Genomic DNA, 10,649 nt, shown 5'->3' on the forward strand with positions numbered 1-10,649 from the left:
CCTGCTCCCTTGCATTAATTCACGCCCCAGCAGCTTGCCATTCCTTCCCACCCCCCCCCCCCCCGCCAATCAAATAAATTGAATGACCCCAAGGACCAACCTTGATGAGCTGTCAGCTGTGGCTCTGTCGGTATCACTCTTGCCAGAGTCAGATTGGGTTCAAATCTGCCTTCCTGAGATTTGAGTATATAATCCAGGTCGATGTTTCCCAGTGCAGTACTGAGGGAGTGCTGCACTGTCACAGATCCCACCTTTTCGGATGAGATGTTAAACCAAAGCCCTATCTTCTCCGCCCTACCCACCCCCCCAGATGGACTGAAGATCGCATGGCCTCTATGCGAAGAGGCCCTGGTGTCCTGGCCAATGTTATCCCTCAACAGATGATCTGATCATCATCACATTGCTATTTGAGGGAGCTTGCTGTGTGCAAACTGGGTTTCCCTAAACTACAACAGTGATTACGCTTCATTGGCTACCAAAGTGCTTTGGAAGATCCTGAGGTGAACAGGTGCTGTACAAATACAAATTCTGTCTATTGTACAGTGAGTGAGGCCATTCCGACCCTTTCAATCGGCTCACTGTCTCCTACACTTGGTGTGGCCGAGTCTCCTGGATTGGGACAGTGGGATAGGAATCTCCCAGGCACTGCTTCGAACAGCCCGTGAGCTCTGTCCCTTTTTTAAACGAGGACAGAAAGAATAGGTCATGAAATAGGTGCTGGTCCTTGGCAGATTTATACTGATCCACCGCTGACTTCAGGCAGTTCTTAGGGACACTTGCAAACAGCGAGGACCAATATGGTCCCTCGCCTCACCCCATAACACTCAGTGAAGTGCCTTAAGATATTTTACTACATTAAAGGCACAACACACATGCAAATTGTTATAGACCCCAAGAGGCTTCAGTACTTTATAGGGTTAATTACCACCAACGATGTCTCTGCAAGATCCTGCAAATCCCCTGGGAGGGCAGACGCACCAACGTTGGTGTCCTCGACCAGGCCCAACAGCCCCAGCATTGAAGCACTGACCACACTCGATCAGCTCCGCTGGGCAGGCCACATTATAGCATCCTATCTACATCTAGAGTCAGCTGGGGCTCAGTGGACAGCACTCTTGCCCAAGTCAGGAGGTCGTGGGTGCGAGTCCCACTCCAGAGACTTGAGCACATAAATCCAGGCTGACACTCCCCGTGCAGTGCTGAGGGAGCGCCGCACTGTCGGAGGGGCAGTGCTGAGGGAGTGCCGCACTGTCGGAGGGGCAGTACTGAGGGAGTGCCGCACTGTCGGAGGGGCAGTACTGAGGGAGTGCTGCACTGTCGGAGGGGCAGTGCTGAGGGAGTGCTGCACTGTCGGAGGGGCGGTGCTGAGGGAGCGCCGCACTGTCGGAGGGGCAGTACTGAGGGAGCGCCGCACTGTCGGAGGGGCGGTGCTGAGGGAGTGCCGCACTGTCAGAGGGGCGGTGCTGAGGGAGCGCCGCACTGTCGGAGGGGCGGTGCTGAGGGAGTGCCGCACTGTCGGAGGGGCGGCCTTTCAGATGAGACGTTAAACCGAGGCCCTGTCTGCTCTCTCAAGTGGACGTAAAAGATCCCATGGCACTATTTTAAAGAAGAGCAGGGGAGTTATCCCCGGTGTCCTGGGGCCAATATTTAACCCTTAATTAACATAACAAAAGATTATTTGGTCATTACCACATTGCTGTTTGTGGGAGCTTGCTGTGCACAAATTGGCTGCTGCGTTTCCCACATTACAACAGTGACTACACTCGAAAAGTACTTAATTGGCTGTAAACACTTTGAGATGTCCGGGGGTTGTGAAAGGCACTATATAAATGCAAGTCTTTTTCTTTTAATGAATACATTTCCCTAACATGCTGCCACGTTAAGTGACATTCCCTTAACACGATTGAGTGATCGCCCATGGGCATGCAAAGTGGGGCATGCAGTGTTCGAGAGTTCCTGGGATTGCCGTTAGTAATTTTGCACGATCCTTCAACCACCTCCTTCAGCATTGTTTTGATAGTGCAGTTTATTCATTCCAATTGACAACAATTAGACCTCACGCACTGCAATTCACCTTGTAACTTACCTCAAAATAAATACCTTGTTCGACAAGTAATTCTCATTTGTCAGGCTGCGTTGGCACATTAAGTGAAGAATTCAACAGTGACCGGGAGGCTTCTTGTGTTGTTGGTCTGTGCCCCGATCCTGCCCCCAATGGGGAGCTGTTCAATGGGGAGAATCTGTGGTATCATCCAGTAAGCAAAGGACTCAACCAGTTGGGCAATTACAATCGGCCTCAACCCAAAGATGAGGAACGGAAATTTGTTGGGGAGGGAGTTCCAGGATTTTGACCCAGTGACGATGAAGGAACAGCCGATATATTTCCAAGTCGGGATGGTGTATGACTTGGAGGGGAACGTGGAGGTGGTGGTCTTCCCATGGGCCTGCTGCCCTTGTCCTTCTAGACAGTAGAGGTCGCAGGTTTGGGAAGTTCCTGTTCTTGATCATTGTCTCGTGAAAAACCAAAGATCCCCCCCCCACCCCATAAACTAACCCATCGAACCAACCAAACCCCTCAACTAACCAACCCATCGATCTAACCAAACCTCTCAACTAACCAACCCATCGATCTAACCAAACCCCTCAACTAACCAACCCATCGATCTAACCAAACCCCTCAACTAACCAACCCATCGATCTAACCAAACCTCTCAACTAACCAACCCATCGATCTAACCAAACCCCTCAACTAACCAACCCATCGATCTAACCAAACCCCTCAACTAACCAACCCATCGATCTAACCAAACCCCTCAACTAACCAACCCATCGATCTAACCAAACCCCTCAATAACCAACCCATCGATCTAACCAAACCCCTCAACTAACCAAACCCCTCAACTAACCAACCCATCGATCTAACCAAACCCCTCAACTAACCAACCCATCGATCTAACCAAACCCCTCAATAACCAACCCATCGATCTAACCAAACCCCTCAATAACCAACCCATCGATCTAACCAAACCCCTCAACTAACCAAACCCCTCAACTAACCAACCCATCGATCTAACCAAACCCCTCAACTAACCAACCCATCGATCTAACCAAACCCCTCAACTAACCAACTCATCGATCTAACCAAACCCCTCAACTAACCAACCCATCGATCTAACCAAACCCCTCAACTAACCAACTCATCGATCTAACCAAACCCCTCAACTAACCAACTCATCGATCTAACCAAACCCCTCAACTAACCAACCCATCGATCTAACCAAACCCCTCAACTAACCAACTCATCGATCTAACCAACCCATCCACCCAACGGACTAAGCCATTCTCCACCTAACACCAAACCCAGTTGCATGACAAACAAGCAGTGATTTAACTTAATGAATGCCATAGAAAGCCACATATACCCAAAGACAGCCGGCACTGTAGGCAGTGCAGATGCAAGCTTGGGGTTAGCCCTGCGAAGGAGCTGTGCCAAGGGCTTCCTGGTCTTTACGACGGCGACGAGCCGCGATGAGACGTTGATGGCGCTGGCTGCTCACGAGTCACACCTGTACGGAGACATCATTCTTTGGGATTTTGAAGAACATCGCGCCAATTTAACCCTGCAGGTGAGCTGTCTCCTGTAGTGGCTGAACGATGAATGCACTGCAGCAGACGTTGTTCTTAAAGGCGAGTGCACTGGTCGCTGGGCTGCTGGGTTTGTTGGGTGGAGTGGTTGATGTCTGATTAAATTGTGGCTAACTGTCAGTGGCCAGTCTCGGTGAATGGGTTGCTGAGGTAATGGTGAGTGGCTTGATAGGCAATTTGTTTATTGGCGAATAGGCCGATGCAGCCTTCGATCCCAAGCCCCTCCCCCCACTCTCTGTCAATATCTCTTTAAGAACAGTAGGGGTGGCCGTGATTTGGTATAAAGAGTATCAATGTTTATTTACGTAATAAATAAACTCACGGCCGTTCAGGAACTGTAAACAGGATGCTGCCTCCCATATCAAACCCAAGGAGAGAGAACAATGGATCCATCTGACTCATCACCCGTCTGTGTCCTTCCTTCCTTCCTTGTAGTTGATGGAGCCACTGTTCCCTGACTCAATGCAGCTCCAAGCCGAGCCTCCTTCGATCAGCTACCGAGCTGTGCTGTACATCGTGGATAGGCATTCACTGAATTCACCCTCATGGTAACCGCTGTGACTCGTTCCTTGGAGACACAAAGGGCTGTGGTCTGTGGGGAGGGATGTTTTTAGGTCCAAAGTGGATGACCTCACATTTGCGGACATTGAAATCTATTTGCCACAGCTTAGCCCATTCACTTAATCTATTGATATTCCTTTGTAATTTTATGCTTTCATCTACACTGTCTACGATGTCGCATATCTTTGTGTCATAGACAAATGTGGATATATGACTTTCTGTGCCATCATCTCATCATCATAGGCAGTCCCTCGAAGCGAGGATGACTTGCTTCCACGCCGAAAAGGGATGAGTTCTCAGGTGTTTCAATGAAGGACCTAATATTCCGGATCCTGAACTACATCCTGAAGGGTGGAAGATGCCTGTGGGTGGATTTTTTTAACGTGGGGTGACCGTTGCACACCAGCCACCACACGGGGCTTGACAGAGCGAGGTCTCGGTCCAGTGGCAAGGGTTAACCAGGACGACTGGAGACCAGCTCCGCTGCACGGACCCAGTGTGCACACATATCGCAGTGTGGGCTGGCCTTTGCTGCCCCTGGGCCCTCGCCTCTTCTGGGCCCCGAACTCTCGCCTCTCCTGGGCCCCGATCACGTCCCTCTACGAACTCTCGCCGCTCCTTTGCCCCGACCTCGCCGCTCCTGCTGTACCTGCCCGCACTGCAGTCAGCCGTCGCCCTCCTGCAGCAGCACGCGCTGCTCCCTGCAGTGGCATGCCACCTAACGCTGCTCCCTCTAATAGTCCCGGCCTGCTGATGGTCTTGCCATCATCTAAGTCATTAATAAATACGGTGAATAGTTGAGGCCCCGACACAGATCCCTGCGGGACACCACCAGTTACTGTTATAATGTAGGAAACGCGGACGCCAATTTGCTTTGGGGCGCGACATTAAAGCGAATCCCCGTCTGCCCTCTCAGCTCAACGTACAGGATCCCACGGCACTATTGCGAGAGCAGGGGAGTTCTCCCCAGTGTCCTGGGCCAATACTTATCCCTCAACTCTTGTCACCATGACAGATTAACTGGTCATTACCATATTGCTGATTGTGGGAGCTTGCTGTGCGCCAATTGGAGGCTGCGTTTCCTACATGACAACAGTGGCTGCATTTCAAAAGTAACAATAAATGGTTTTGGAATGCCATGGGATGTTGTGAGGTTGTGCGTGGCACTGTAGAAATGTATGTATGTCTTTTTTTGGCTGTCTGTCTGTGTCACTGCGCTGACTCGGATTTACTTTGCTCTCTCGAAGCCGGCGATGATGAATTTGTCAACCCCGAGGCAGTCATGAACTGCATCACCGGCGATGAAAATGCAGCAACGGTCATTTCTGGTTACATCCACAGGCAGGCCGTGGTGCAACGAGACGGCAAGGACAAGGTGAGCCGGGACCTTTCATCATCATCAAAGGCAGTCCCTCGGAATCGAGGAAGACTTGCTTCCACTCTTAACATGAGTCCTTAGCTGGCTGAACAGTCCAATACGAGAGCCACAGTCCCTGTCACAGGTGGGACAAACACTGGTTGAGGGAAGGGGAGGGTGGGACTGGTTTGCCGCACGCCCCTTCCGCTGCCTGCGCTTGGTTTCTGCATGCTCTCGGCGACGAGACTCAAGGTGCTCAGCACCCTCCCGGATGCACTTCCTCCACTTAGGGCGGTCTTTGGCCAGGGACTCCCAGGTGTCAGTGGGGATGTTGCACTTTATCAGGGAGGCTTTGAGAGTGGTCCCTTGTAACGTTTCCTCTGCCCACCTTTGGCTCGTTTGCCGTGAAGGAGTTCCGAGTAGAGCGCTTGCTTTGTGAGTCTCGTGTCGGGCATGCGGACAATGTGGCTCTGCCCAGCGGAGCTGATCGAGTGTGGTCAGTGCTTCGATGCTGGGGATGTTGGCCTAGTCGAGGACGCTAACGTTGGTGCGTCTGTCCTCCCAGGGGATTTGCAGGATCTTGCAGAGACATCGTTGGTGGTATTTTTCCAGCGACTTGAGGTGTCTACTGTATATGGTCCACGTCTCTGAGCCAACAGGAGGGCGGGTATTACTACAGCCCTTTACCCTGCCAACATCTACGCAGACTACCCATCTGGCGGAGGATACCTGAGCCTTACCGGCAATCCAGGAAATTATCCGTTTTTCCCGTGGACGAGGTCTTCATGGGATTTATGGTCTGGCCAGCAAGATCCCACTGATACATGAGCACCGTTTTTACATGTCGAGTACAGGCTGCAGCGATTTAAGGAGGCATTTGTTGAAAACAAAGTAGTTTTTGATAAGATTAGCAAAATGTGGGATAAGCTGCAGAGGGAAAAGTAGCAGGAGCAACTGTGGGTGGATAAAGGTCTGGTTTGTGTGGTGGGGAGGGTGGAAGAGAGAAAACTCCATGTTTATGTATTGTCATCTTCTGGCAACTGGACTGTGCCTAACTCACCTCGGTTATGTTACAGTTTATATAAAGCTCGGGTCAGACCCTGTCTGGAGTAACTGCGTCCAGTCCTGGGCCCCGACCCTCAGGGAGGTGTATATCGGCCTCGGAGGGGGAGCAGATTCCCCAGACTGATACCCGGGGCTGAAAGGGTTAAATTCCGAGGGCAGGTCGCACAGACTGGGCCTGTATTCCCTCGAGTGTAGAAGATTAAGGGGCGATTTAATCGAGGGGTTTAAAGGAGTTGACAGGATAGAGAGAGAGAAACTATTCCCTCTGGTGGGGGGGGTCCAGAACAAGGGGGGCGTCACCTTAAAATGAGAGCCAGGCCGTTCAGGGTGATGTCAGGAAGCACTTCTTCACACAAAGGGCCCTGGGAATCTGGAACTCTCTCCCCCAAAAAGCTGCTGAAGCCGGGAGTCAACTGGAAATTTCAACACTGAGACCGGTCGATTTTTGGTGGGAAAGTTACTGAGGATTACAGATCCAAGGCAGGTAAATAGGGTCATCCATGATGCAACTGAATGGGGAACAGGCCAGAGGGGCTGAATGGGCCTCCTCCTGTTCCTGTGTAACGGGCTGAATGGGCCTCCTCCTGTTCCTGTGTAACAGACTCGAGGGGCTTAATGGGCCTCCTCCTGTTCCTGTGTAACAGGCTCGAGGGGCTGAATGGGCCTCCTCCTGTTCCTGTGTAACAGGCTCGAGGGGCTGAATGGGCCACCTCCTGTTCCTGTGTAACAGACTCGAGGGGCTGAATGGGCCTCCTCCTGTTTCTGTGTAACAGGTTCGAGGAGCTGAATGGGCCTCCTCCTGTTCCTGTGTAACAGGCTCGAGGGGCTGAATGGGCCACCTCCTGTTCCTGTGTAACAGGCTCGAGGGGCTGAATGGGCCACCTCCTGTTCCTGTGTAACAGACTCGAGGGGCTGAATGGCCTCCTCCTGTTCCTGTGTAACAGACTCGAGGGGCTGAATGGCCTCCTCCTGTTCCTGTGTAACAGGCTCGAGGGGCTGAATGGGCCTCCTCCTGTTCCTGTGTAACAGGCTCGAGGGGCTGAATGGGCCACCTCCTGTTCCTGTGTAACAGGCTCGAGGGGCTGAATGGGCCTCCTCCTGTTCCTGTGTAACAGGCTCGAGGGGCTGAATGGGCCGCCTCCTGTTCCTGCTCCTCACACACAGATCCCACAGAGAGAGAGAGAGGGATCTGTTAAATCTCACTCCATTCACAGTGATTGATTGTTTTGCTCAGATTTACCTGTGCTGGCGGATTCTCGGTAATTCCAGATGCCATCAGTGTTTGGGACCAGTCGGATAATCAGAAACTTGATATTAACATTAAAATATTTGTCCTTCTGTTTATTCGAAGCACACTCGGTTAATTCGTAAACACAAGGTGTCCACACACCGTCTGATTGGCGGGTCTCTGGGCTCCGCTGATTGGCGGGTCAGTGGGCTCCGTTGATTGGCGGGTCTCTGGGCTCCGCTGATTGGCGGGTGAGTGGGCTCCGCTGATTGGCGGGTCTCTGGGCTCCGCTGACTGGCGGGTCTCTGGGCTCCGCTGATTGGTGGGTCGGGGGATTTGCTGCAGTTCTTGCTCCGGCTGCGGGGGCCGCTGTCGGGGGAGGCGGAAGCTCCGCCGTTAGACTCGTCCCCCGGCCCCGAGTGCAGCGCGGAATTGTCTCCGGCCGGGATGGTGGAGAAGAAGCGGGAGAGCTGGGGTAAGGCCCGGGGCCTGGGGCAAGGTACCGGGGTCGGGGTCTGACGCAAGGCCCGGGGTCTGAGGCAAAGTCCGGGGTCTGAGGCAAGGCCCGGGGCCGGGGGTTGGGTCAAGGCCCGGGGGCCGGGGTCTGAGGCAAGGCCCGGGGGCCGGGGGCCGGGGTCTGAGGCAAAGCCCGGGGCCGGGGGTTGGGTCAAGGTCCGGGGTCTGAGGCAAAGCCCGGGGGTTGGGTCGCACTCACTCACCGCCCTCTCCCTCTCTCCCTCCCCAGGCAGGACCGCGGACGGCGGACAGCGCCGGGTTCTGGACCCCGCCACCCGGCAGCGCCGCCTGAACCGCCAGCTGGACGCCCTGGAGCGGGACAACTTCCAGGATGACCCGCACGCCAACCTCCCGCAGCTCAAGCGCCTGCCGCAGTTCGACGAGCAACCCGAGTCCGGTAATAGGGAGAGTGAGAGAGAGTGAATGGAGAGAGAGAGTGAGTGAGTGAATGGGGAGAGAGTGAGTGAGTGAATGGGGAGAGAGAGTGAGTGAGTGAATGGGGAGAGAGAGTGAATGGGGAGTGATGGAGATGGAGAGAGAGAGTGAATGGAGAGAGAGAGAGAATGGAGAGAGAGAGAGAGAGAGAGAGAGAGAATGAGTGATGGAGATAGAGAGAGAGAGAATGAGTGAATAGAGAGAGAGTGAGTGAGTGGAGAGTGATGTAGATGGAGATGGAGAGAACGAGAGAGCGAGCGAGAATGGAGATGTGGGGAGAGAGAGAGAGAGAGAGAGAATAGAGAGAGAGAGCGCGTCGCGCGCATAGAGAGGGGGAGGGCTGGGAGAGTGAGGGTGGAGGAATGGAGGGGGGTGGAGGATGGGAGTGTGAGGGAATGGAGAGAGAGAATGTATAGACGGGGGAAGAGAGGCAGACGTGGGCAGAGATGATTTCGGGAGAGAGCGAGAGGGGAGTTTTGAAGAGTGTGTGCGGGGGCCTCAAGTGCTTGTGTTTTTTAAGGCCCATGTGACGTGCGTTAAGTGCATCGTTTTGGGATATTGTTTTTAAATGTTTCAAAAATTGCACAATATATATTTAATAAATGTGATAATGTTGACTGAGGGGGCCAGGGGAGATGGAGTGGGAGGGATATGATTACTAACACTGCTGGAACAGAGTGCTGGTGATGACTTTCTGTTTGTTTCAGCAAAGAAGAAGAAAAAAACCCGCGGGGATCACTTCAAGCAACGATTCAGGAAGAATTTCCAGTCCCTGTTGGAGGAACAGGTAAGGTTAGTGACCGGGCTGTGTTGGTGGGGAGGGCTGACTAACTGTGCCTATGTGGAGAGCACTGGCCGGCTTGCACCCACGTGGGTATGGGGCTGTGTCTGTGTGTGTGGTGTGTCATCAGAGGCAGTCCCTCGGAATCGAGGAAGACTTGCTTCCACTCTAAAAATGAGTCCTTAGGTGGCTGAACAGTCCAATACAAGAGCCACAGTCCCTGTCTCAGGTGGGACAGACAGTGGTTGAGGGAAGGGGAGGGTGGGACAGGTTTGCCGCACACTCCTTCCGCTGCCTGCGCTTGGTTTCTGCACGCTCTCGGCGACGAGACTCGAGGTGCTCAGCGCCCTCCCGGATGCACTTCCTCCACTGAGGGCGGACTGGTCTTTGGCCAGGGACTCCCAGGTGTCGGTGGGGATGTTGCATTTTATCAGGGAGGCTTTGAGGGTGGTCCCTTGTAACGTTTCCTCTGCCCACCTTTGGCTCATTTGCCGTGAAGGAGTTCCGAGTAGAGCGCTTGCTTTGGGAGTCTCGTGTCTGGCATGTGGACAATGTGGCCCTGCCCAGCGGAGCTGGTCGAGTGTGGTCAGTGCTTCGATGTTGGCCTGGTCGAGGACGCTAACGTTGGTTCGTCTGTCCTCCCAGGGGATTTGCAGGATCTTGCGGAGACATCGTTGGTGATATTTCTCCAGCGACTTGAGGTGTCTGCTGTACACGGCCCATGTCTCTGAGCCCATACAGGAGGGCGGGTATTACGACAGCCCTGTAGACCATGAACTCGGTGGTAGATTTGAGGGTCTGGTCTTCAAACACACTCTTCCTCAGGCGGCCAAAGGATGCAGTGGCGTACTAGAGGCAGTGTTGGATCTCGTCGTCAATCATCCCCTCCCTCTTCCCCCCCTCCCCCATCCCTCTTCCCCCCCCCCCCCCATCCCTCTTCCCCCCCCCCCCCCATCCCTCTTCCCCCCCCCCCCCCATCCCTCTTCCCCCCCCCCCCCCCCCCATCCCTCTTCCCCCCCCCCCCATCCCTCTTCCCTTCCCCCCCCCCCAATCCATCTTCC

General features: G+C 53.7%; 2 protein-coding genes and 1 pseudogene across 3 annotated transcripts in view; 2 read left to right on the plus strand and 1 right to left on the minus strand.

Moving 5' to 3' along the window:
* Positions 1–8,055, minus strand: part of acap1 (ArfGAP with coiled-coil, ankyrin repeat and PH domains 1) — a 164,448-nt gene extending 156,393 nt beyond the window's left edge. The window contains exon 1 of one of the 2 annotated variants that reach the window (XM_070863210.1): positions 7,869–8,055. The gene's annotated coding sequence lies outside the window, so the exon portion shown is untranslated. Of the gene's footprint in view, positions 1–6,303; positions 6,526–7,868 lie in introns of those variants that run through there. The other variant, XM_070863211.1, reaches the window with a different exon arrangement.
* On the plus strand, positions 3,540–8,075 carry LOC139232840 (UDP-GlcNAc:betaGal beta-1,3-N-acetylglucosaminyltransferase 7-like; annotated as a pseudogene).
* Positions 8,076–8,217: 142 nt separating this feature from the next.
* znhit1 (zinc finger, HIT-type containing 1) overlaps positions 8,218–10,649 on the plus strand; it is a 7,530-nt gene continuing 5,098 nt past the window's right edge. The window contains exons 1-3 of the mRNA XM_070863212.1: positions 8,218–8,331; positions 8,602–8,769; positions 9,515–9,594. Of these exons, the coding sequence (XP_070719313.1) occupies positions 8,304–8,331; positions 8,602–8,769; positions 9,515–9,594 (276 nt within the window). The 5' untranslated portion in view covers positions 8,218–8,303. The remainder of the gene's footprint in view (positions 8,332–8,601; positions 8,770–9,514; positions 9,595–10,649) is intronic.

The sequence above is a fragment of the Pristiophorus japonicus genome, chromosome 20 (assembly GCF_044704955.1).
Source record: "Pristiophorus japonicus isolate sPriJap1 chromosome 20, sPriJap1.hap1, whole genome shotgun sequence".
Classification (NCBI taxonomy): Eukaryota; Metazoa; Chordata; class Chondrichthyes; family Pristiophoridae; genus Pristiophorus; species Pristiophorus japonicus.